Genomic DNA, 27,101 nt, shown 5'->3' with positions numbered 1-27,101 from the left:
GTTTAAAAGCGAGGCAAATATATGATTATAAGCATTGCGTCGCGGGAGGAGAAGAGGATCGCAAAGTGCCTTCCTTGTACCCTCGATGGAAACACCCTCGACGTTTGCACCTTGATCGGGTCTCTCCTCGACGCGTATTATACCTCAACGTTTCCTGACGATAAAAGATAAAACGGTCCCGTATTCATTCCAGAACAAACAGAGCCCGGTTGAGGAGCTGCTGAGACAGGCTGACCAGTTGATTTCAACCCAACGGCCCCGGGCTGAGGTCTACGCCGCAATGGCCGACACCCTGGGTCAGGCCTGGAGAGATGTGAATGCCCACCTGGAGAGACGGAAGCAAATACTGGACAACAACGCGCTCTTTCAAAGGTTCGAAGCTCGATCGTTAAGGGTGTCGAATTTTCTCGAACGCAAATACAGCAAACGATACAACGGAAGTGTGTATAAACACTCCGCCTGGGCAAACCCCGGGCCAGGCTGTAGGGTATAAAAGAGGAAAGTGCTCCGAGGATTTTTGTGGCGATTTTATTCACCGTTTTATTGTCCAACCGGCTGCTCGTCTTGGATTACGTAAAACAAGGACGTGTGCAGTCCATAAACGCCGTTCGGAAATTTTTTATTATTGTACTTTTATTTTTTTTCTCACAAGTCAAAATGCCACGTCAATTGACTACGGAGAGTTGAGTTTTTACTTGGATTATTCCAGGCGAGCCGAAGAGTACCGGGAGAACATGAAGGCCCTCGAAATGGCCTGCAACGACACTCTTCTACCCATCGAAATTGAGGCGGTGAAGAATTTTCTCACCAAGATCCATGACCTGAGGAAAACCATGCTCGAGTCCCTGATGAGCGCCCTTCAGGATGGGAAAACCCTTCTCGACTCGCTGAGGGAGGTCGCTAACGAAGGGACCCTTGACTCGAGGCCCGACTACGTCAAGACTGAGGCTGAACAGGGTGAGTTAAAATGACAGGATATGCAGACTGACCATTACTGTTGTGACTAATCTTTCCTGACTTTTCCGCAGCGATACTGGAGGTTGAAAAATGGCTCGAGGCTCTCCACGACAAGCGACGGCTGATCGAGCTCTCCTTCCAGTGTCGTAAAACCCAGCTAGAACAGTGCCTCGCCTTGGCTTTGCTCGCCACCGACCTCAGAGACCTCGAGGATATTCTTAACGACAGGATAGCCGCCCTTGCGAGCAGCAGCGATCAGCTCGGCGATTCTTCGGCCAGTGCTGAACTTCTTCTATTCGAACTGAAGAAGTTGCAGCCAGAAGCAAAGGTGGGTTTTGTCGAGGTGGTCGCGGTTTTGCAATCAATCGCATTGATCTCATTCTCGCTTTTCAGGACTTCCAAGACAAGGGTATCAAGATCACCAAATCCACCGAGCAGCTCGTATCCTCGGGACATTTCGCTGGCGAACAAGCCACCGAACAGGCTTACGCCATCCTCAGCGCTTGCGCCGACTATATTAATGATTTGGAACAGTACGAAACAATGCTGAACAAGGCAATTGCATTCTTCAGGTCAGCCCAATCGGTGAGTTTCGACACATTGCCAGTTTTCATCCTGAGTTGGATCCGGCAAGAAGTAATCGAATTACTCTGGAAGATCACCTCGATCGACGAATCATCGGTGATATTCTTCCCTCGTTTTAGGCGCTAACGAAGCTTGACCAGCTGGAAATCCAGCTCATCACTACTGAGCATCCGGCCCATTCTCCCCGACTGGTTCAACTCCACGCTCAGTCTGCGGCAGCTTTGGAAGACGTTACTGCACAACCTCTTTCCGAGGGATACGCGCTCTTGGACGTTACTGGGAGAGGAGCACCTGGCGCTGAAGTAAGTTCTGGTCTCCTTCTTGTGTCCTTATCCGAAGCAAAGGTGGATAACGTTCCCTTTTAATTTCAGGGTGTTAGAAGGGTCGTCGAAGATCTGGAGAACCGTAAAATCCAGCTGATCAATCAATGCACAGCTCACAACGAGCAGAACCTTGAGATCAGCCAAGCGCTGACAACCTTCCTTGAGACCCACAACGAGCTTTATTCGTGGCTGGTGAGCATTGCCGAGGCTTTTCTTCAGGGACACCAGGACATGGGAAGCGTTTTACCGATGGCAAAGGACTTCTACGATCTTCACTACCAGCTGCTTAGCGATCTGCAGAAGAAGGGAGAGGAGATCAACGCTGCCCTCCACACCCTGCCTCCGGTGATCGAATACCTGGACGAGACCCAGCGACGTGACGTTGATCAGAAGGTTGACGACCTTCACGGCCATTGGTTGAAGCTGAAGAATCTAGTCGATGCTCGAATAGAGCTCAGTTCTCTTTACGTCAAGTTTCATACCGTGGCTTCGGAGCTTGCTGGCGAAATAGACTCCCTTGAAGACGAGTTCAAGCGAAATTCCCCGGAGAATATCGAAGAGGAAAGGGTCAAGAAGCTTGAACAGAAATGGATGGCGCTTCAACCTCTGTACCTGAAGCTTACGGCTAGTGGGAAAAAGTTTTTGGACGCGTCGAGAGAGGTAATTTCTCTGAATTTTTTTTCTACCCATTTTCTTTCTGTTTCCTTTTTTCCTTTATTATTGCATAAATATTTATTTCTTTGGCCCACTTCCAAGCCACGTGTTATGTATTCTCACGTAAATTTTTAAGCCGGCTTGCCAATTACGCCGGTGCGGTGGTTCGATATATTCCTATCGGGATGTGCAGTATAGGTCGATTGCTAAATGTTTTTCTCTTTAAAAATGTAATAGGTGGGTATGTACCATAACTCAATGCGACGCTTGAAATACGCCGGGTGTCGTTGCGTGTTTTATAACTTACTTGCGATATAGATCTCGTCGTATTTTTACCAGACCGTCGATCCGTACCTCGACATTCCTCGAGCTTGTCTGTGCGTCGAGACGTTGCTGGAACATTTCGCAAATCGTCAATTAATTATCACCGAATCATGGGAGAGTTGGCAGACCAATTTAACCATCGTCGAAGAATGGAAAATCCAACGGGAACGAAGTCTCGAAGAAAGCAACAAGGTGATGATAATTATCATTTCTCTAACGAAGCACTAAACTGCCTTTCCTGGCTGTCCATGAGAAAATAACAAATTTTTTGCACGGCCCTTCAGACTCTCGAGTGGGTTTCAAAGTTTGGGGATGAATTATATCCGGTGATCAGTTCAGACCTACCAAAGGCTTCCGAAATTCTTAAAGACTTGGAAGTCTCTCGAGCTACAATTCTTTCAGAGCTACGAAAAGCAGTAACTGAATTGAACACAAGAATGAAGAGCGTCGATGCTCTCTCACAAAATGGTATTCCAAAAAAATTATTACAGTCCAACAAATTGGCACCATTGTAACATTGTCATGAATTTTTTCATACGTTTTTTAGACAATTCAAAACAAAGTGCGGAAATTCGAAGGAAACTGTCTGACGTTCACGAGCACCTGCAGACGACGACAACGGAGTATCAGATCCTTCTGGAAATGTTGATATCGATATTCAAAAGCTTGGAAGAGGTGAGTTCGCACGAATTGAGATCAACAGTTTTGAGGCTTCTCTGTAATAGGTATAAATATTTAATATGGTCATAAACCTGAACTGAAAACGAATTCTAGGTAGAGATACAGCGCAAAAGTGTCGACGAGAAACGCCAGGCGTCCACCCAAGTGCCGAAAACTATTGCCGAGGTTGAGGATTTAATCTTGAAACACAATGTCAAAAATGAGTCTGTCAGCGAAATTATAAAATTCATCAATTCTGAGACCGAACAAGCCATTAAAAGAATTGAATACCAGGTATGAGTTGAAAAATTGATTAGTTAGAATGATTTTCTCCAGGTGAAGTTTAATCAATTCGACAATAAGAATGATTTATTTTTCAATTTGACGCATTTGTCAGGTGGTTATAGTGACCTAGAGAATTACGTCTTTACAGGAACCTCCAGAGGCGGCATCGCAAGATATTAATAAACTGAAACGAGTGACGGAAGGGGCAGAATCGTCGTGGAAAAGTTCGTGGACGGAAAGAAAATCGCAGCTGGATGAACAGCTTCAATTGGCAACTTTCGATGCCGACCTTAGCAAAATTAATGCAAACATAGATGAGCTCAGCAGGAAACTGGACGCCGTTAAGGGAAAATATGGTGAAAACTTAGCAGCAGCAAAATCGACCTCCGATTCCTTTGTCCAGTTTGAAAAAACGATAACGGTAAGGTAACTCGAGTATATTTGGTAAACTCTGGCTGACGGAATTTAATTTTATATCTGTGAATAGATCTTAGAGGAACGAATCGAGACGTTCATAAAGACAACAACGGAAACGATTACCGAAACTTATACACTAGCTCCCAAGCTCCGTCGCGAACTGTCGGATCTTGAAGAGAAGTGGAGCAATCTGAAGGAGAAGGTAACGGAGACGAAACAAAACGCCGATCTCAGTGTGGAGTACTTCAAGCTTCTCGACGAAGCCGAAGAGTGGTTCAGGGACGGCAGCAAACTCTTGGTAACGATCGCCAGGAGGGCGACATCTGTCAAGGAACCCGAAGACGCCGTCGCCCTCCTCAACGACGTCGATACTTATCTCAAACCTGGCGAAGAAAAGCAAGAGAAACGAATCGAAAAAATACGAAAACTATCTACCGAGGTCTTCGGTTAGTCTACCAAACCACGTTTCGTTTTCCTTTCACTATAAGCGTTGAGAATCAAAGATCAAGGAACACGACGTTTTTGTTTATAGGTACCGAGAGACTACCTCAATTCAGCAAAGTCATCGTGGAGAATCGGGAGATGCTGGACTCGTTTAGCATCGTCTCCTCCGAGCTGCACACTCTTGTTCAGAACTTGAAGAATGCAGAGGACCTTCGTGACAAGCTGAAGAAGGAGCAGGAGGACGCCGATGCGAAACTGAGTGCGGCCAAGGCGGAAACGCTGGCTGCTCAGGCGGCCGCAGCGGAGGCTGAAAGCGCCAGACAAGTTGCGGAAGCGATGGCAGCGAGGACCGTTGAGAAGGCGGCCGAAGAAGCCAGACGGCTGGCTGAACTGGAACTGGAAAGGGCCAGGCAGGCCCAAATCGAGAGACAGAAGGCCCAAACTCCTGTTTCCACCCAGACAGACGCTCCACCCGAGACCAGGGACTCAAAGGATTCGACGGACGAGATTGGCACCCAGATTATCGAGGAAATAACGACGTCGGCCATCACAAAGGAGATTCACATTTTACAAAAGGTACACAATTTTGAGGGAAATGATTTTTTTCAAAGCTACGATCATACGGTGGTATTCCATTGTTGATAATTGGAACGTACGTTTTTCAGACTGAAATGCAAGAGGCCATACCATTGCCACCGCGTCCTCCGACCCCTCAGAGGGAGCCAAGTCCGCCAAAACAGCCAAAGATTGAGGACGACATCCCGGATCCGATTCCCCCCCAGTTCACCCTCCCTCTTAACAACGCCACGATCCAAGAGGGTGAAAGGTTGACCTTTGAATGTCGACTCATCGGGTTCCCCGTCCCAGAGGTCATTTGGTACAAGGATGGTATCTCGATTCAGAACAATCCAGACTATCTGACGAGCTATGACCAAGGAATTTGCACCCTCACCATCGAGGAGACCTTCGCCGAAGACTCCGCCCAATTCGTTTGCAAAGCGTTTAATTCCGCCGGGTCCGCTGAGACCGTTGCCACTTTGACAGTCAAGGGTGAGTCACAGTCGCTGTACGTTGTCCTGCACTTTGTACCCTACTTCAATTTCTCTTGAAATGTTTCAGAAACGTCACCTGAGGAGCAGCTTAGCGCCCCGATATTCACGCGGACTTTGACACCAACTTATGCAACCGAGGGTACGTCCCACAAGCTGGAATGCACTGTCGAAGGAAATCCCTTGCCAACGGTTCAGTGGTTCAAGAACGAATCCAACATCGACAATTCCCCAGACTACGTCATCACTTATAATAACGGCGAAGCCGTTCTTAGGTTCGAGGAAGTCTTTCTCGAGGACCAGGCGACCTACACTTGCAAAGCAACGAATCAAGTCGGTCATGCATCCACCTCGGCCTCTCTGTCAGTTAAAAGTAAGCTACGTGGATTTCGAGGGGCTAACCCATGGGATGACCTCTTTTGTTTTATGGGCTTTTATCATTTTCTCTCTTCAGTTTCCGTGCCGACCGAAGTTCCATCATTCGTAACACCACTTTCCAACGTGATGGCGAGGACGGGACAAAAAGTGAAACTAGAGTGCGAGGTCAAGGGAATCCCACCGCCAAATCTGAGCTGGACTCATGACGGAAAATTCATCAAGGAGACTTCAGACTTGAAAGTAATTCGTTCGATTCATTTGGGATGGATTTTCGTAAGCTTCTCAAACGAATTCAGGTAATAACGATTTTCGAAATTTCAGATCGAAACTGAGGGTGGAAAATCGGTGCTGATAATATCGGAAGCCTTCCCGAAGGACGCCGGAACCTACGTCGTATCGGCAAGAAATCTTGCCGGTGAAGCGACCAGCTCCTCTAACGTAACGGTCAAGGGTAGGATCCCAAACGAGACCAGCGATTCCGAGACAAATTACGACATCGAGCCGGTGAAACCCCGGATTCAAATACCGCTCGAAAACATGGAAGTTAAGGAAGGCCAACCAGTCCGTCTGGATTGCATAATCGTCGGTCAACCCGAACCGGAAGTGAGTAAAAGGACGTTACCTCGCAGAAAATTTCGTGCCGTTGGACTGACTCTCGATTCTTAGGTGATCTGGTACCACAACGGAGAGCCGGTCAAGGAGTCCGCTGACTTCCAGCTGCTCTTCCAGGGTGATCGGTGCACCCTCATAATTCACGAGGCCTTCGTCGACGACGGGGGTAATTACAAGGTCGTCGCCATCAACTCGGCGGGCGAGGCTTCAAGCGAGTGCGTCTTGTCGGTCGTTCGTAAGTAGCGTCGCTTTGAACAGTCTTGTTCTCTAATTTTAAACCCATTCCTCAGTCTTGTGCTTTGTAATTTTGGCGATATATGAAATGCGCATTTTCACATCGGTCACTCATTCTCTGTGACGATTCCCTCGGGTCACCCGGTACGTACCCGTTTAATGTCTCGTCCCTTTCTACCAACACAGCTGTAACTCCTGATGTGGATGCGGACGTAGAGGTAGAGGTAGAGGCAGAGCCAGAGCCAGAGGTAGAGGCGAACCCCAAAACTCAGGTAGAAATTGTCGAGGCCGGTTCTCCACCCCGGTTTACCAAACTGTTGACCGATTTGCTCGTTGCCGAGGGAGAGAAGAGCGTGTTCGAATGCGCCGTGACCGGGGAGCCAAAGCCAGAGATCAAGTGGCTCTTGAATAACAAGGAAATATCTCCCAGTGATAGAATTGAGGTGAGTTGTCCGAAGTTTAATTACTTGATGAGGTTATTATTCAATCAATGATTATATGATGCAGATCAAGGACGGAGAGTTCGGTTCCTCCATTCTCGAAATATCGCGAACACTTCCGGAGGACAAGGGCAACTATATTGTCAAGGCGACCAATTCCTTGGGCGAGGCGAAGGCGTTCGCTCATCTGATCGTAAAATCGCTCGGAGATTTGCTGCAGACAAGTGAGGAAATGGTGCAGATGGAAGAGAAGCTCGTCGCTCCAACGTTCAAGGAAATATTCTCTGACAAGATCATCATCGCCGGAAATACAACCAAGTTCGAGTGCATTGTTGTCGGAAAACCGACGCCTAAGGTCAGTTTATCGTGATGAATAAAACGAAAATAGTTGCTAAAATTAAGATTTCTTCCTCGTTTGGTCGTTTTGTAATCTTCTCTGGCAAACGTTACTGCGATTTCCAGTGTGAGTCGTTGGGTTTCTTCTTTCATCGGACAAGTGTTCTACCTTAGTTTCAATTTGTTGACTGATTTATTGCGTGCGGTAATCCTTTCAAGATCACATTAACCCAGAATCTCATTTGAGCGCCTTTGGCGCGAAGTAAGGACAGTTCTGATGGATAGTGGTACCCTGATTTAAACGGATGCCAAATAGACGATCTGTTGGATCTTTATCTTTATTTCATATTAGCAAGAACTACCAGTCGGAGCAAAGTTCGCGATCGTGTCGTTTGAACAGTTTATCGGTTGTTATAAAATAATGTAAATTGCTAATCAAATTGAATCCCCGTGAAAATACAACGCGACATGTATCTGATAGTCTTAATAATCCTGGTCGTTGTGGTGAGTTTATAATTGATAGGAAAAAACAAAGTTGATTATAGTTCCACTCTGTCGTGATTTGATCCTCGGTACGAGACTTTTTTACTTATGCTATTGATTGAAAGCAGAGAGAGAGCAAAGAAAAACTTTTAAACATTCAATAAATTTATTATTCCAAGCTGCAGGTTTCTTGGGCTTGATTCAAAAAGCGTATCGCAATCGCATCCGACTCTACGTATTTTCATTGACGTCGAGAGATCATTAATTATAGCTCAGTAAATGGGGTTTAAAAATAAACAGGCTATTATTAATACCAATTAAAAAGAACCCAACCGAAGGCTGGCTGTGGCGCGATATTGTAGATATACATGTACGAGTGTGGCTGACACAATTCTCAGTGCTATTAAACTTTCTTACCAAATTGTGCTGCTCGAGAAACGAGTCAATTCAAGGAACGAAGTTTTTGATTTTGATCACTCCGCGATTGAATTAGCTGTGGTCAATGCCTGGTTTTCTGGGCCCAAATTACTCGGCGGTCAGCAATCGGATTACTGTTTGTTATTCGAGACGTTGATTGACCATGTGGCTGGTCAGTTGGTCAGCCTTGATACTAGGGTGTTTATAACAAATTTTTATTTGGAACACCCTAATGTAAACCCAATGACTCGCCAACACCCCGGTAACGGCAATCAATTTGTCAAACAATGAAACTATTCCCGACTTTGAGTAGATGGCAGTTTCCGCGTTCATGTACCTGAACAGAATTTCCGCCATTCTTGAATTCGAACACTATATTACCATTGCCCATCACCTATGCAGTTCCATTTATCGGTTTTTCTATGTTAAGCTCATGGCGTACCTTAAATAACGCTCATTTATTATTCTCGCATACAGACCCAATGGCTTTTCAATGGTCAGCCTGTCTGCGGCAAAGGGTTCCTCGTCTCAATGAGCGGTGATCGCCAAGTATTGACAGTTCCGGATGCCCAGGATGGTCTGAACGGAACCGTGTCTTGCGTGGCCGAAAATAGTGTGGGAAAAGCTGCCTGCACCGCCTCTCTTGAAGTCTGTAAGTTTTTTTTTCACTTCTACTCATCGTTTATCCGTTTTATTTGGTAATTTTCGCCAGCGGGGTGTTTTCTCACCAACGCTAATGCATTTGGAAAAAAAGAATGAAAAATGATTCGTGAGGTGGGAAGTACACTCGAAAAGATTTCAAGAAATCCAAGCACAGAGAAAAAGGGGAAAGGGGTGGTTGAGAGAGTCTTTATGCCTGCAGATGCAGAAATAGAGTAAATAAAATTGAGTATAAAATATAAACGACGTGAAAAAAGTAACAGCGTGCGTAGGGAGTGAGGAGCGAGTTATTAATATATTTCCATCTGCTACTACTGCATGCGATGAAATGAAGCGAATTTCGTATTTTTCAACAAGACGATCAGTACGCGTGTGAACATTGGCGGAAAATGATTATCGGAAAAATTCAGCGATTATTCCGATATCAAAATTGGAATTTGCATCTTAGAGCAGCGGGGGTGAAGAGGATTGGTGTATTTTTATCTTCCACGTAACCGAAGTTTCCGCTGCAACTGGTTCATTCGCAAAAATGATTTGTGAATCACGTCTAATCTCGAACCCGGTGACACTGCAAAGATTCCATTCTGACCTAAAGTATTCTGGCTCGATGTAAGAATTTGAGACGAAGGACTGAGCTGAAAAGTGATCTAAAAGAATCAGTTCTCGAATCCCCGAAACTAAAAGCTTAGCACCCAAAGCTCCGTGGTTGAAAATCGAACACGTAACTTTGACGATTAGGCGACAGATGAAAACTGTCGCGGAAAGCTCGTTTCGCCCGGTAGGCGACTTTGGCGCATCTCCCACCGGCCCACAGGTGTCTAGAATATAACAAAAATAGGTCATTTACTAGTTTGCAGATGCGTCCGTCAGTCACGTCCGCTTCGACTGGCTGCCAGTCAGCGTTTCCGAATCGAGGTGAATAACTTCTAATCAGTCCTCGCCGCGGACGGATCCTATAGTCTCGTAGACAATTGCTTCGCAAATATCCTGCGAGTGAACTTTTTACGTGGCTACAACGCGACGCCAATTCTTGGTGGGGGGCTGGGTCGACCAGTGGGCAGTGAGGGCGATGGTGGAAGTCTGAGGCTTCGGCAGTGCTCGACGCACACAGAAATGCGTTATTTTTGTCGGCACAAATACCTACCCCGCCTCGATCTCGGCAGTCGTGGGTTCGCGCTAACTCGAAACTAAAGTCTGACCGCTGCGGATCGGCTATCGCCGATTACTGAGGTGAGTGAATACCTACCCGGGCTGCACCGGGGTTCCGACCCTCTGACGCTTTGAGAAATTGGTGGAAATCTTGTCTCTTCATTTTTGCCGCCTCATCTTCCCTCCCTCGCACCGTGTGAAAAACGGGAAAACACAATCCTGGCCAAAAGTTGAGCAAACTTGGAGGATCGTTGAGCCATCGCGGTTTGTCATGGAATGCGAAAAATAAGCGAAAAACAAATTATTGTCAAGATGTAAGAAATCGATTTCTGCATCTGTACTCAAGCGAGTTACGTCGCGCGCTTGGCTCGATTGGAATTTGCAATATATTTCCTCGCTTTACTTTAGACCGTGTTTTACCACCGACGTACTATTTTCTCTCTTGAATTATGACAATTTTCGACTGCGGGGGTCGCTCGTAGAGGAGGTGTGACACCGAACAAATGCAAGCTGATGCTAAACTTAGCACGATATATGTGCATTTGAACTTTTAACAGTAGCTTAACGAAAATAGCCGAATAGCGCGACTTGAATCGGAGACTTGATTGCGGGCTAAGTGTGCTGATTGTTCTTCGTGTAATAGGTGAGAATCGGAGGCTCAGAAAGATTATTTTTGTCGCCCACACAGATCGAGCGACGACTTGATAACTTTTTTTCTGTTTTGCGTCGAATGCCTATTCCTTATGCAAGTATATTTTATTATATATGTCGCACTTTTATGACTCTTTGTAGGCGAAAACGAAGAGGTATAAAGGCTGGCTGATTCAATCCGCCTGGAGTCCTATATGATGCCAAATTTATTGCGAAACGTGGGACGAGACTATTTTGGGAATTATCGAATCGCCCTCGTTCCGAAACGTGATAATCTTCCAGTTTCTCTCTCGCCAAACGCGTAAATTATTTTCTTTTCCAATCTTCTAGGGGACAAATTTTGTGCAATAAAACGTGACGGTATGTTTTACTCGATTTCTCAGGGTCCAAAATAAACTTTTGAAAAAGCGTGAAGAAGCAGTTGAATAAGCGAATCGACTTGTCCTTGTAAAAATTTCTGACTCACGATTGTGACATCAGGAATTACAGCTCAACCCATGCCTTAAGTTCGAAGGGTGCATTCTGTCAGTGGATAACAGAAACTGTGTTTTTGCTATATGCAGTCACAAATGGGTGGGCTAATAATAATAAATAAATCTGATAAATCGTTGGTCAAGATGTGAAAAATTTCACTGCGTGCCCAACTTGAAAATATTGGACTCAGTACCAAGGGCGGTTATTTTCTTTTTGCGACTTGTCAATGCGGTTATAAATATTGTCGAGAGATTGACTCATCCCGACGAAATGTGCAGATACGCGTATCGGTAGGAAAAGAAGAGCGATTGATCGTAGCGTGAGAGATGTAAATAAAGAGGGTTACTCATCCCGAAATTAGCGAGGGTTTTATTTTTACCGCTGAAGAGGTTTGAGTCACTTTTAAGAACAATTAATTGTCGCATAAGACGATAGGCGGTTTAATATCAAGGGTGACGAAACGCCAAACGTCTAGGGGCCAAAGGTTATTGCCGATCTATTGATACTTCGATTATTCATCCGCAGGCAGTGGGGCGAACGCTGCAGAGGAGAAAGAGGTAGCCCTGGTCCATATCCCAGCTGACGAAATGCAGTCGGTTAACAGTAGCGAGAAACACTTCTCGGCGGAGACGTCGAAGGAATTGGGCGGCTCGCAAAGCACCGTCACGAAGATGTCTTCGACCGTCACTCAGTCCTCCTCGTCGCACACGTCAAGCGTCAGAGAATTTTCGTCGACGACTTCTTCCTCCACGGTTCCCGGTCAAGCTCCGACGAGTGTCTGCGTGAAGTCGACAAAGCAGTCCAGCGAGCTCTCTACTTCAGAAAATGGCGGGCCTCCTGTGGTTCAGGTGATAATTCATGGCTGAGGAAGAGTTTTTTTTTTTTTTTCTATTTTCATGTCGTCGAGCTTCTTTCGTGATGTTTCATTTCTATCCACAGTCTCACAAGGTGGAGGAGTTCGAACGAATATTCCAGGACAAACCTGGTGAAATACGACAAGAGAAAACTGTGATTGTGTCCAAGGATGAAGACCTGCAGAAGGAGAGCAAAGTCATCGTTCATAAACCGACTCGCAAAAATGTTTCACCGAGGTTCGTTTCGCCTCTCACGGGAATGATCGTCGACCAAGGAGCCGACGTCGTCATCGAGGGCATAATTGACGGTGAGTTTTTGAGAAATTTCATTTTTCATTTTTAGAATTTTTTTTATGAAAGTGCCCAGTTTCAAGTGCTATCCGTTTCGTTTCATCGTCGATCCGTCGCGGAAAATAATTATCAACGTTAAAAAATAGTCGCTATGTGCGCTCGACGGTTTACTTTTATTTTATACAACAAGGTAGCTCTTGTTGCGGTATCGCATAAATTTGAACCTCGATGAAAATTGGATCCGTACTTCAGACGTTGGATGTTCTGTGTTTTGTCAACGGTTCCTCTTTGCATTTGTCTCTTTGCCAAAAGTTCGAATGTTGTGGCTAATTGCGACAGAACTTTTTTTCACCGTTATTTTATTTTTTATTTTTCTTTTCTTTTCTTTACTCTCCCACGTTCTTTTTATCACTCGCTTTTCGCCGTGCCAGCAGCGAGTAAAACTCACGCTCCGGAAATATTATGTTGCAAACGTTATCCGTGCTACAAAGTTTTCCAAATGAGGCACGTTCGATTTGGTTTACATGATAACCGCCACTCGCTACAAACAGGAAGTGACGGTTTCAATTTTATTTCAGGATTCCCGCAACCGGCTGTTACCTGGTTGAAAAATGGACAGGAGTTGAAAGCCAAGGATGGATTAAAGATCAGCTTTGAGCACAATCACGCTCGGGTCGAGCTCAGGAACGTTAACGTTAAGGACGCTGGGCGTTACACCTGCACGGCAATAAACGACGTAGGAACTGCGAGCAGTACAGCCGACCTCGTTGTCAAAAGTACGAATACTTCCAGAGACTCGAAAAATTGATTATCGAATTTTTCCCTCATCTTTTAACCTATCGCGTTTTTCAAACAGAGACAATCTTCCCACCGGTGTTTGGCAGACGTCTCCAAGCGCAGGTAGTGAAGCGAGGTGATCGAGTGATAATGGAGGTAGAAATCACAGGAAGCCCTGAACCCACTGTAACGTGGTACAAAAACGACGCGGTATTGACGGAAGGAACCACAGGCATCAGACTGAAGAACCAAGGCAACTGCTACTCGCTGATTCTCGAAAGAGGTGCGTAAAAATCTAGTCTCCGACATTTTTGATCCTACGCAATCTGGTTTTCTACAGCCGAGAAGGAACACGCTGGCAAATACATGGTGCGTGCTACCAACGCTGGAGGCGAAGCCCAGAGCATCGCGGACTTTGCTGTATTCGAACCAACGCCTGACACGATGGTCGAGGTCCACAAGACTGTTGTCTATGAGAATGTGAAGCAAGAGGGAATCGTCCAGGTGAGTTTTATTTTATGGTAGATGGGAAATGATTCCCTGGGGGGACGTGTACTTGAAGTATTATGGTTGTTACAAGCTCCGTTGAAAATGGCGGGAATGAATATGTTCTAATTATCTAGCCGGGCAGTACGAAGGGTGAGAAACCCGGGGCTAATCTGACGGCGGAGCACATCTCAACGACGACGATACAGCCGAGTGCTGGACTTGTCGGCTTGACCCCATCCTTTTCTCCCACTTCCGATTCCTCCCTAAGAACGACACAGGTTATACAGACGGTCCAGCCGTCGTCCGAGTCGAAGACAACTCGATCGGAGACCATATCGTCGGTCGTAGAATCTCACCAGAGCGAAATGAAGTCCGAGCAAAAGTTCCACATGAAACTGGAACACAAGACTCCGCTGATTTCCATGCCGCAAAAGGCGCCGGAAGTCGCCTCGACAACGACTAACGTGGTGACCGAGGTGACCAAAGACGACTTCGGCACTGTTGAGGAAAAGACGATGGAGGTGATCGAAAACGAGAACGTCGAGACGTCAACGATCGCGAAAAAGGATGCACTGAGCTTTTTCGAGTCGAAATCTAAGGAGGTTGAAAACCTCCCCAAAGGTCCGAAAGAAATGATAAAACTCCACGAGGAATCCGGGGGGCCGGCACTTGATGTCAAGGTGAACAAGCTGACCCAGAACTACGAGCGCAGTACGAAGTACGAGGAGGTGAAGAAGCCGGAAACGACCACCGAATTTCAAACGACAAAGAGGGCGGTCCAGGATATCTTCACCAAGATAGAACGAGGTTCGACGTCAAGGGGCGTCGAGAATAACCTCATCGAGTTTCCTTACGAAGGATACAAGCTCGCGCCCCTCGAGATAAAGCAAACCATCCTCGAGGACGTGACCGCTTCCGGTTCACCGATCCACGGTACCCTCACTATATCGAAGCTTCAGGCCCAGTCGGAGAGCGCTGAGGCGATGATGACAGGGTTCAACCTGGTCCCGGAACCACCTCCGGAAATTGGGTACATGCCGAAGGTCGACGCGGCGAAAAAAAAACGCCCTGATTTGTCGGTTAAAATAAAGCAGCTAGAGGAGTCCCACAAAAATTTATCCCCCCTTGAAGCTCCAATTGGCGGTGTTAGAATATTCCCATCCCCAGCACCGAAACTTGAGCCCAAAATCGAGACCCCGAAGCCACAGCCCCCGAAGACCTTCATCCCCCCACCCTTTGAGCTCGAGAAAAAAGAAGTCATCGAGGAGGTGTGCGTGAAGAAATCTGTGAAATCCGAACCCCCAAAATTCGCCTCGACCTCGACAGCGCAACCAGCTTCTCCAAAGCTTCCTTCCCCGGGTCCGTTCGGCCAGACCGACACGTCCTACACCTCGGACTTCGAGACGCGGTCCCACGTGTCGACCGACCTTTCAGAGTACAGATGTCATTCGGTGGCATCCTCGGGTCTCGCGGAGCGTGCGACGTCACCGAAGCCCTCGGCGGATGGCATAGCGATGGAAAAATCATGGGCGAGGAAGCACGTGGAATCGAGTAAAAAATCCTGGCCTCCACAGCAGGAGCACGTCTATTCCCAAAAGCAATGGGCACCGGGTCAGGACATAAAGACTTCGTCACACGAGACGAGTCATGAGGTGAAAGAGACGCCTTCGGGCGGGCTCATCTCCACGAACATCGAATCGTCCAGCTCGATGGAAAGTAAGTCGTGGAGCACGCGGGAAGAGCACGTGTTCAAGGCGATTTCTCATCCCCCAGCGACTCCGCTTCCACCACCAAAGCTGATACCGAAGCCGATAATCTACAACGCGGAGACGATCATGGTCGACCATAAGGTCAATGCTGTTGAGGAGAAATCGATAAAGGAGAAATACACGTCGGAGTGTGACGTCCATCGCACGGAATCTACCGAGAAGACTATAATCGAGGAAAACGGACTGCGCCCATCCGCCATTAAAAATAGCTGGCCCCCGGGGCTCGGGAAATCCAAAGAGCTGAAGGCCCCGCAGCTCGTTAATAGCTTAGACATGCAACTGTATTATCTCGGGGAGTCCGAACCCGAGCTTGAGCTTGAGCCTGGACCTCCGCCGGAAATCGGCTACGTTCACGGTCCCATCGTGCGCGAGAAGAAGGTCGAAAAGATCGAAAAAACCCTAGAAATGAGCCTTGAGCAAACTCCGAGTAAAATACCGCCGGGAGGCATCAGGATAGTGCCACCTTGTCCGAAGGCTTCGGAGCCTTCAGCGCCCCCGATTCCGCCGAAGGACGCTTACATGGCGGCGCCACCACTTCCGGCGAAGTCTCAGCCCTTCAAGCGGTTCCCTGATTTGGACCCTTTTCCTTACCAACCGGACGCCGGGACCGCGAAGGTTGCGAAGGTCCCACCACCACCGACACCGTCCAAGTTCGTCAAGGGCGAGTTCGCCGGCAGCGACTACGAGTCCGACTTCGAAAGTTCAACCTTGACCAAGTGGCGTGCTTACGAGAGTGACAACGACGCGCCCAGGTACAGGAGAGTCAAGGCCCCCGTTCCAAAGGGCCCAACAAGACCCAGATCCACCGAACCCGAGCCTCTGCCTCCATCCAGCTTCGAGGTACCGCCACCGGACTTCACAGGACCACCACGTCCCACTGTGACTAAGGAGTATCAGGAAAAGTCGTCGAAGAAGACGATGACCCGGCACGAGAGAGACCTCAAACATCAGCAGACCGTCCAGTCGCCACCTGATCTGAAGCCCGGTTCACCGCCGATCTTCGTTCAGCCCAAGGCGCCGAAGACCCCGCCGATTTTGGCCCCGAAATCGCCGACGAAGGTCAAGCCGGAGTCGCCAAAGTTCAAGGTAAAGAGCTTCCAGAAGGCCGAGAGTGGCTACATGGCCGACACCGACGAGCCATTCCAACAGCACTCTGCATCCACGGTGCACAAGTCGTTCAGCAAGCATGAAGGATCCTCATCCCACTCGGAATCGCACACTTCGTACTCGGAGTCCCATTCACACGTGATCAAGAGCCAGGCGTTCAGCAGTAGCAAGAAGGAGTTCAATTCCTTTACTGAGAACCCGCCGCAAGTCCAGCAGCAACAGTCCTGCTTCCTCGAGAAGACTACATCTTCAGGCGGAAGTGGTTCAACTCAGTTCAAACCTGCCAAGGTTCGAGATGTGTGCTCGGTCGATGTTTTGTTTTTTTTTTAATTTCTCACACCCCCGATTCAGCCTCACTTGCTTGCATACCCGATTCCGAAATCCTTTGAGAATCGCAAAGCATCTTTAACAGCAACCCAGACCATTAGAACGACGCGACATTGTTATTTTTTGTGAAAGGAGAAGACGTCGTTTATAATGGAGATGATCAGCATGTGGTGTAGAGATATATGCACGTGATAGTTTTAAGAAGGTGCAAAAGTTGGTTACAATCGCAAGCTTGACAATTTTATTTAATTTTCTAATAGTATGACGCATGATTTTATCAAGGGAAATCCACGAACGCGTCTTCAACTATTGTTTTCCAATTTTTTCAGGAGACGGTGTACACTATAAATCAGAGCAGCCAACAGCAGCACAAACAGGAAACGAATTTCGAGCAGTTCCCTTACAAAACAATTCCTGTGAGAGTAAGCCAAGGTACGAGAGCGCCGCCGCCTCCTAGTCCATCAAAATTCATTAAAGGAGAATTTAGGGAAAGTGATTATGAGAGTGACTACGAAGGCAGAATACCACCGGTGTGGAAGCCACACGGTTCTGACACTGACGAGTGCACTTTTAAGCCAGTCAAACCTAATCTAGTCGGTCCAGGTAACCAGTAGTCGTGATGGAAAAAAAGCAGAAAGGATGTTGTAAACTGTTGCGTAACATCGTCGGGACGTTTAACCTTGATGTTGTTTTTATGACGACAAATTTTGACGAGAGCGTTATTCTTGTTTTCTTGCATATCAAGGTCAATATTTTCACGTGGAAGAAATTCATTTCTCGATCACATTTACTCGAACAATACTTGTGCCATTATAAAATAATTAATCCTTAATTACCTCACACTCTTACGTATATTATCATCAACTTACTCCTCTCGCATATTTGTCATTTGTCATTATTGTTAATATCTGCAATTAACCCGCATCGTTACCGCTGTCTTGTTGTAATGGAAGGAAATGAACGTCATTTTTCGTCGAAAAATTATTACCTACGATTTTAATCAACCTTCTCTTGGTTAAAGGTATATTAACTTTTTTCATGCTAAAGCATTTCTCACGTTGTGGGATACACAAAGACACGCAAAACTCACGAAGTCACTTTCAAACTCTTATCACGTTGTTCAAGTCCCTGTGAAACTGTCGTTCCTTGACCCATTGTGAATCTGTACTGTCGATCCTGAAAAGAGTGAGTAACGATTATGAGACAAAGGGGAGAATTTGGTTAAAATCGAAGGTTAAGGCTTTTGATGTACCTGGTTGAAAGTTTGAGTCGTTTAGCAAGACGGTAAAACGATTCTCTCTCTCTCTCTCTGTATCTCCCTAATCAATGACACTATTAACATTACCAGACCAAATTTTGTGTTTTTTTTTCTCATGTAGGTAAACAACAACAACATCAACAACAACAACATCAACAACAACCAACCAAGACAGATCCCCTACCAACCCCACCCACTGTGTTTGACAACCCTCCAACATACTCTGGTCCACCTCGTCCCGAATTCAAAACATCCGACAGATCCGCGGTGACAGTAAAGGTAACAAAGGATGCTAAACAGATCGACAAGCACCAACGCGTGATACAGAAACCTTCGCCGATTTCGCCCCAGTCAAAGAATCTCGAGCTCGTAGTCGCCACACCAGCGAGACCGAAGTCGGTTTTGCTTCCCGGTTCACCGCCGGTTCTGGGCTACGTGCCACCATCGCCCAGCAGCGACCATCATCAGCAGCACCAAACCTTCTACGAGGCTCGAACCGGGGTACCGTTCCACAACGCGGTTGGAACGGAAACGAAGAAGACAGTCCGGATGGACGAGTCGACGGAGAACACCAGGAGGATCGTTACCGTCGAGCAGACCAGCCGCGTCATTAAGTTTGGAGAGAATTCTCAGAACCTACGAAACGCCGAAAACCACGGCGGGTTCACCAGGCAGAGCAGCAGCTCCCAGAAAGGAAGGCACAGTGTGCCGACGCCGACGAAATTCGTTCAAGGTCAGTTTAGGGAGTCCGACTACGAGAGCGACGCGGACATTCGTATAAAGCCAAAATGGGCGCCGGCTGACAGCGACACCGAGGACCTTCACTACCGGAAGGTTCAGCCGCCGAGGAACGCGAGGTCCTCGAGTGTACCGGTTCAAGGTCAAAGGGTCGAGCGCGTGGTGACTCCTATGGAATTCGACACTCAGCCACCGCTGATGCCGCAGCCTACCTCTTTCGCTCAGCATCTTAACGACGTTACCGCGGAAAAGAAACGACTCCAAAGGGTCGAGGAGATGAGAAAGAGATTCGATTCTCAGACGAAAATATCCAGGCAACGATCCTACGACTCGTCTGTCCAAGGACAAAATGTCCTGAAGCCAGGATCACCGCCGGAATTCGGCTACGTTACGAAGTCCGACTTTAAACAGGCCGCAAATAGTAAGAACTCGATTGGCAAAAATATACACACTTTAAATTTTCATTCATTATAGATATACTCGTAAATTGTTGCAATGATTTTTTCGTTTAATTTATTTATTTATTTATTTTCTTTTTTCCATACCATTTGTTTTACTCATGCATTTTTTAGCTATGGCTTCGAAACACATGAACGACATGACATCGAGCTTTAAGTCGAAGACAGAAAAATTTGTCAAAGATATTGCTAGTGATATGAGAAAGAAGCCCATATTGAAACACGCTTCGGAGGATCGATCCCCAGACACAGACGATCCGCAAGCCTACAGAGAAGAATCCAGACTCGCACAATACGGTAACTCCTGCAGAATTCAATATCGATCTTCAAGTCCTGCCAAAGTTTCCGCCACATGAAAGAATGAAAGAAAAAAAAGAAAAAATCGACGAGTCAAGATTTTCAGTTTAACTTGCAAGCTTTCCGTTCATTTCTCTTTCACACGATTTTTCTATCTTCACAAAAGTCACTCTCCAAGTTTCTTATAATGCGATAGACGTTATCAGCGACGAAATAATCGTGAGAAAAATTTTTTAATCTTCTCCGTTAAATCCGCCACGAAACAGGGACGAAACACATCGACCCAGACACCGGGCTCATATACTTCAAGTACGATTTTGGGTACGAGTTTGGAGTGATTCTTCCGGGTGAAGGCAAGAAGACGGTGAGCAGCGCGGCGAAATCGATACGCGGACAACGGCGTGCAAGCGACATCGAAGTCCCGATAACCCACGAGTTCACGACCAGAAAGGAAAACGGATTTTCACGAGCCGCAAGCAAGTTCGAACCGACGGGAAAGTTCCCGAGCTCGAAGACGGTGAAATGGGGCGAACCGACCTCCGAGAGTGAATTCTCCGAGGCCGAAGACTCCAGGAGCAAAACGAGGAAAAATCTTTTTTCTCCCGGGAAAAATCTGCAAGCTCCGAGTGTCGCGATCCCGCAATCCACCAGGTGGCTAGGCGACAACACCCCCAGCCCAATGTCGCTCAGTCCAAGCATACCGAGTCTCTCGCCTCATCAGAGCAGCATCAGCGCTGGACCCCCAAGTAACGTTGACTCTGCAGGTAGAATCACGGCTTCGTTGCGACGAGTTACCCCGTCTGCTGGTGGCCTTTCAGTCTCGTTTTACAGCCCAGTTCCTAGACCTCGCTGCGTTGAACCCTGAACCTCATCCTCAGTCATGCATCTTCATATCCCTGCATTGCATTTTCATTTTCATTTGCGCTTCCGTTGTTATTATATCCAATTTATTGTCGTCTTGTAGAGCTTGCGAGCTCTGCGAGTTGTCGTTGTGTATTTCTGAATTTCTGTAGGTTTATTTTCAAGAATACCTTATACCGACGAGTCTCCGTTGAGCAAACATTGATGTATCATGATTTTTAGCCAATTGTTGTAGCTGGTTGTGTTTTGAACGTGTGTCTCTTTGATGAATGTTACCTTAGGTTGGGCCTTATTTTTACTCCTGACATTTCTTTTTTCACCCCACTTTCCAAATCAACTTCAAATAATTCAAAAATCATTGCCTAATTTTTTCAGACTTTTACTTTAACTCTAAGATAGTCTACTGACAGAGAAAAAAAAATGTCCTATTTCATTTCCATAAGAAACTTCGATCACAAAACGGACTTTTTTAAAGTGCGGATGTGGTGGAAAAAATTCGTCAATACCCTAAATAAGGACCACCCTAAACTGTACCTGAACCGATTTTCAGTTGCGTATATATCCGAGTGAAATATCTGTCGACGAATCGATAGCTTTGCATACTGTTATTTTGATCCTAAAATTACAGGATCGCCATGGCCAACGAACGGTGCTTCATCAACCAAAGAGATAATCCAGCCGTACTTGGACATTCAGCCAAAGAAAGCGCCAGTTTTTATCACGGTGGGTGTCAGACGACTTCAGAGATTATTATTATTAACCACGTATGAATCGAGACAATAATTTTTCATTCCTGCTAACCTCAGCCCCTGCGAGACATCGCTGTTGTCAGCGGACAAACGGCCAGATTCGAATGCATCGTTCAGGCCGAACCACAGCCCAACATCCTCTGGTCAAAGGACGGAAGGATCATCGAGAACTCTTCAAACAACGATATTCAGTACAGAAACGGCGTCTGTCGCCTGTCAATACCCACCGCCTATCCCGGTACGTACAAGTTCCTTTCGACTTGCCGTTAAAGCATCTTTTCAGATATGCGTATGTATTTGATAGATCTGAGTTCTTTTTACTCCCTCAGAGGATGCAGGGGCTTACAGCTGCACGGCGACGAACAATCTCGGCTCGACGAGCACCTCAGCCACGCTGCTTGTACCAGGTAACAGACGATCAGTCTATAACGCAAAGTAATATCGTACCTACTTAGTTCTGGGTTAGAGTTCATCGGAACATACCTATACTGCGTCGGCCTGTGGAATATGTAAGGTGGTGGATTAGTGGTGAGGCTATAATAATTGTGTATAACGCTGTGTATCGCATTGAGATTTACTATTGTTACTGTAATTCTTATTTTCTTGAACAGAATATGTTTAAACAACGTGATATGTCAACTGAAAAATCGATTCTAATAGAGTCAACGGTCGGATTTTATTGTACAAAAGAATAATCAACGAGCACGGGAAAAAAAAAACGAAAACAAATGACAAAATTATTTTTGCTACTTATATGATATTGAGGGTGAATCTCGTTTTCAAAGGTAGAATACGTGAATTTTTTTTTCCTTGATACCACAGCTTTTGATATTACCCATCGTTTCATATTATACATATAAATTAACTGTAATTTACTCAGCTATGCGTTATAATTATTATCATTATTACGGTATTGAATTACACATATAACTATATATACACCGATTTGGTTGCAGAATGTTTTTGTTTTTTGTGCATTTTTTGCGATGAAAAATTAACTAAATTGTTATTACTAGTCAATCATTCAGAACAACTCGGTGTCGATCGAAACGCTCCTTGCTGGAAGCTTCGAAAAGCTTGATTACGTAGACAGCTCGTGCTTTTTGTCGTCAGGTTGTGTTTCTTTTTTCGTTTTGTCTATTGTTCAATTCTCTATTTATTCTATTTTTTTGTTTTTTCGTTTACGTAGAAAGCTTGTTCGAATGCATTTTCATTGGTGGTCGTTCTTGCAAATTGTCTCATTTGAGTAAAATGGAATCTTTATATTATCTCACCCTCCTCGAGTCTCAATTTTTATTTTCGTCTATACACATAAACATATATATATATATATATTTTTTGAATATTGATCTACACTATTGATAACATGAAACATCTTTGCCTGCTGCTTGACGAGGTAATTCGTATTTTTCTTTCATTTTCTTCCTCTTTATTTGTGTTAAATATTTATACACATGTATATAACAACTCAATTGTCACTATTCTTTGACGCTGTGCGAATATGCTTTTACAATTCGATTAATTTTACGCAATCGTGTACAGAATTTTTCACAAGTAAACTTTGTAGAAGAAGAAATACAAAACTATTCTAGCAAAAATCTTGTAGAGAAACGTAGGAAAATTATTTTTTGCACAAGAATATTCGGACAGCGTATAATAATTCTCGATCACACAAACAAGCTAGTCAGGTTATTTCAGCAAATGAATAACCATCTACAAGGTTGAATATGTATAACGAAAATGAAAGTAACATTATATTTATGGTTTAATTTGGAGGAGGTCTTGCCTCTGTTTAAATACTTCCTACCTCCGGCATAATTGTCCTTTTGGAGCTTTTGTAATACCTAATTGACATGTCTCTATTACCTGTTATAGTCAGCATTGAAACGCATCTATTTATTGTAGTTATTATTCGATTAATAAAGTGTATATCACCTATCTACGTACACACATATAATGGTATATTATATTATATAATGTAAATAAACAATGCTTCATCTGCAATATAAATTACATTTGGGTCTCTTGGTGTAACCTTTTATTATACTAGTTGAAAATAAAATTTACCTTCTTTCTCAACATTCTTAATCCTAACTCCTAACTCCTTCGTTTCCGGCGAAAGGATCACCATACAAGTTAACTTTGACAGACGGGGAGAAATATCTTTCAAAAAGTATAATTTTCAAGAAGTAATCGAAGCGTGAGCGAATCTACGTTTCCCTCCTTCCGCAAAGTTAACTAATACTGGTTACCCTTCGACATACGATCGAATACTCGAGTCCCTCAAGTCCGAGAACTATTTATTATTATCAAAATCTGTATAACTAACATGGGGATACTAACGTAGATGATTGTGAACGTAGATCGTAGAAACTATAGAAACTAGAATAATTTTCTATATCCAGCTTATCGTAGTTAGTGTCGTTAAAATTGATGAAACTATCGGTCTGGTGCATGAGAGTAAAAAGAATTTCTGCAGCAGGGAAAATCGCTGAAGTGGTGCAGATCGAAGTAAAGCTCTGTGCTTCTCATCGTCAAGTTTGAAAAATAATTAGTTTCACTTGTAATTGGTAGAAATAAGCCATAACTTGGAATATTGGAAGGCTGTCCTGGTGATTCCTGAGCGACACACCGAAAGTCCGAAAGGAAAGTGCCGTGGTCAGCTGTCCCATGGCCGTTTGCGGGACAAAAATAGAAGGCATCGTAATCGCGCGAAACGACGAAAGAACGCGTGAGTCGGCTCGGCCAAGAATAAAAAATACCGCTGGGGTGGGAAAAACAAACTTTTTTAGATATCAATTATATTCGACTTCTGCACAAGCACAAGTATGAGGTCAAAAAATTTTACACGAACGTTAGAGAGACGGAAGAGAACGAGCGAAATGCACTTCCGGTTCCTCGTCTAGACTTCGGGACCAGAAGCACTTTGGTTGAATAAAGTGATGCGGAAATTTTTCCGCATATAATAAGTGGCTGATGGTTGCGAAAAAATTTGGCTAGATCGCGATGGCTGGAGTTACGTAAATTCTTTGCTATTCGAGAACAGACCTTGAGGAACTAGACGAGGTTGGCAAATTTTCAGTTTGATAAAATGTGCGATATAGCTTAATAAGATGATACAAAAAATGAAAATTTGAAAGTCATTAGCGTAGTTCTAGTCATTGGATAATTACTTTAGACAACCATTTTCTGAATTTGAGAAACACTGTATTCAAATTATTCTTTACCAATATCAATATTTTTAATTAGTAGCTATAGGATATTTTTAGACATAAGTGAATTCCTGGCGAAGGAAGGAAGGAATTAGGCAGGGAAATTGGATCGTTGGAACGGATTTAACGACGCGTCTCTCCAGCTGTGTTCCTCTACCTTGGGAATTGCGTCGGTGTGGCAAATGCGAAGTTGTATTAAGTTTGGCGGCCAATGGGAACGAAACCGTGAAGGCACTGAGTCAGCCTTAGGCTATGAGGCACAGTGCCGAAATAAACTCGAAGATTCCCGAGAACTAGGTGAACAATGAGCTCCTGTAAGTCCAGCGAATGATCGGGTTCGAATAATTCTTTGATCCACGTTTCAGGTGAAACGTATGGATCAAAAAGCGGGAGGGTGGCAGAAAAATCTCACGAAATTGTCGCCCCTCTTCCTGATTCAGAAATTATTCAGGAATTCACTTCTTCCTACGACGTATGACACTCTACTTCCCGTCGATCTGGGCATCAATCGTCCTGGATGAGAGCCAGGAAACGCGCGAATCGCAAATAATAAAACATTTATTTCCTTGATCCGTGAGGAGGACTTAGAATCGACATTTGTGTACAAGAAATATGACTATAAATAATATTATCCTCTTTCCGGTTGTCACTCCGCTTCAATATCCACGACGCTTCGTGATTCGTGTCACAAAAATTAAGCACACTCTGTATCAACGATGGGCAACGTACCAACAACGGTTAAATCGTAACCAGATGAGGGTGAATCGCGGTAACCAGCCAACTAGTGTGTAACCATTTTGCATGGGTATGCATTGATTTTGAAGAACAGCGAAAATCGTTCGCCGATCAAAATTTGAGGGGGAAAAATATAAATAAATAAATAGATAAATAAGAAGACAAATTATGTCAATCAATTCTAGGTGGATAAAATAAACGTCTGGAAGACTCTTTTTCAAAACTCGTGATAAATTTGATTTCCCTGTTTTTCCTGTGCTGCGGTCAGTATTGACCTTGCCACTTCAAAGGCGGGGGGAAATGTTTATGGCCTTTGAGGAAGGGAAGAATTACGATTTAGACGAACCGAATTGGCGAGAAGTAACCGCAGGAATGCGGAGCACATTTTTAAAGAAAACAATTAGACGCCAGGCCGAAAATACTTGAACATACCTCCGGGTGCGAAGAAAAACGACGCGATTCTCGTTTCTATTCAACATTAGCCTTCTCGTATTATTCTTAGATATGATAAGAAAAATCTCAGCATAATTTTCGGTCTTTACGATGAGTAATGTTCTCGAGATTTTTGGCATGTTGCATGTGCAGCGTAAACTTCTTCAGGAAGTTCCATCGCCGTTATTTCAGTCGCGAAAAGTTTCTAGCGACGATTTTAGATCGCGGTGGAAAAAAATTAAATAAAGTGAAGAAATTACGATCGGACGATGCCAACAGTAGATGTAATAAAAAAGAAGGGATTCATCTTGGCAACGCCTACCAGTCAGCTTGAGAAGTAATAAAAATCTCTCATTCTCTAGTGCATGGCGAATGAGAAAAGGGGGAAAAACACGTGCCTCCCTTCATCTAAGCAATAAAGAAAATTACGATAGAATCGAAAGACTTTATCGGAGTTAACGCATCGAAATGTAACTCAGGTTGGATTTCAGGAAATATGTATATATATATATTTTTTTTTTCACGGTGTTATTGTGGCTGCAAATTATTTCGACATCGCGACACAGCAAGAGTCTCGCGAGGAGCTCTCGCAAGGCAGAAACGATTTTCCCCAAGTTGTCTGTCGCGTCTGAGGCTGGCACTGTGCCAATGTTAACAATAACCAAACGCTCAAATATAATTATTTGCACTATTCTTGTTTCCAAACTATGTCAAAATAATTAATAAGTTTTCGTTGGGACTTGAGACGATCTATGAATCTACGATACTTGCCCCTATGATGAAACAGGGACTTCTTTGGGCCTTCGTCGAGACACGGAGATCAGAGCCAGGGTGGAAGGACGAAACAATGGCCGACATGGAGACAAGCTATTAAGCGACGATCATTAGCATATTCTTGCGCTTAGGAAATTCGAAGAAACGTTTTTACGTCAGTTGGATCTCGCCCTGATTGCCCGGTTAAAACTAAGCGTTTAAGAAGATTCGAAAATAGAATTGTCACCGCGAGCGATGACTGTTTATTAGGGAATTTAAAGGTCTTTTCCGAATTGTCGCTTGTACCTAACCCGATTTATTAATAGCTAACGCGGTCAAAGTCGAGCCAAGATTTGCAGCCGACTCGGTACGATGATTAAATCCTCAGGGAAATCAGGCCATATTTATTCCCTAAAAAATTTCTTCCCAATGCTCAAATGCTGAAAAAAATACTGGTAAACA

General features: G+C 45.0%; 1 protein-coding gene across 8 annotated transcripts in view; it reads left to right on the top strand.

The window, feature by feature from the left end:
• Positions 1–23,522, top strand: part of LOC124416756 (titin) — a 54,352-nt gene extending 30,830 nt beyond the window's left edge. For 6 of the 8 annotated variants that reach the window (XM_046898064.1, XM_046898057.1, XM_046898058.1 and 3 more), the window contains 34 exons: positions 194–372; positions 710–957; positions 1,029–1,285; positions 1,351–1,542; positions 1,662–1,844; positions 1,914–2,525; positions 2,859–3,035; positions 3,128–3,311; positions 3,391–3,518; positions 3,618–3,797; positions 3,937–4,209; positions 4,276–4,651; positions 4,738–5,225; positions 5,315–5,699; positions 5,769–6,071; positions 6,153–6,316; positions 6,398–6,679; positions 6,743–6,923; positions 7,109–7,365; positions 7,430–7,717; positions 9,076–9,250; positions 12,058–12,380; positions 12,472–12,694; positions 13,256–13,453; positions 13,534–13,737; positions 13,795–13,958; positions 14,078–17,107; positions 17,476–17,578; positions 18,526–19,563; positions 19,715–19,897; positions 20,164–20,661; positions 21,387–21,481; positions 21,565–21,745; positions 21,837–23,522. In XM_046898064.1, coding sequence (XP_046754020.1) covers positions 194–372; positions 710–957; positions 1,029–1,285; positions 1,351–1,542; positions 1,662–1,844; positions 1,914–2,525; positions 2,859–3,035; positions 3,128–3,311; positions 3,391–3,518; positions 3,618–3,797; positions 3,937–4,209; positions 4,276–4,651; positions 4,738–5,225; positions 5,315–5,699; positions 5,769–6,071; positions 6,153–6,316; positions 6,398–6,679; positions 6,743–6,923; positions 7,109–7,365; positions 7,430–7,717; positions 9,076–9,250; positions 12,058–12,380; positions 12,472–12,694; positions 13,256–13,453; positions 13,534–13,737; positions 13,795–13,958; positions 14,078–17,107; positions 17,476–17,578; positions 18,526–19,563; positions 19,715–19,897; positions 20,164–20,661; positions 21,387–21,481; positions 21,565–21,745; positions 21,837–21,946 — 11,862 coding nt within the window. In that variant the 3' untranslated portion in view covers positions 21,947–23,522. The remainder of the gene's footprint in view (positions 1–193; positions 373–709; positions 958–1,028; positions 1,286–1,350; positions 1,543–1,661; positions 1,845–1,913; positions 2,526–2,858; positions 3,036–3,127; positions 3,312–3,390; positions 3,519–3,617; positions 3,798–3,936; positions 4,210–4,275; positions 4,652–4,737; positions 5,226–5,314; positions 5,700–5,768; positions 6,072–6,152; positions 6,317–6,397; positions 6,680–6,742; positions 6,924–7,108; positions 7,366–7,429; positions 7,718–9,075; positions 9,251–12,057; positions 12,381–12,471; positions 12,695–13,255; positions 13,454–13,533; positions 13,738–13,794; positions 13,959–14,077; positions 17,108–17,475; positions 17,579–18,525; positions 19,564–19,714; positions 19,898–20,163; positions 20,662–21,386; positions 21,482–21,564; positions 21,746–21,836) is intronic. The other 2 variants (XM_046898063.1, XM_046898060.1) reach the window with 2 other exon arrangements.
• Positions 23,523–27,101: the final 3,579 nt, after the last annotated feature.

This window comes from Diprion similis, chromosome 3, assembly GCF_021155765.1.
Source record: "Diprion similis isolate iyDipSimi1 chromosome 3, iyDipSimi1.1, whole genome shotgun sequence".
Lineage (NCBI taxonomy): Eukaryota > Metazoa > Arthropoda > Insecta > Hymenoptera > Diprionidae > Diprion > Diprion similis.
The sequence above is the reverse complement of the archived record's forward strand: the minus strand, read 5'-3'. Positions and strand labels throughout refer to the sequence as shown.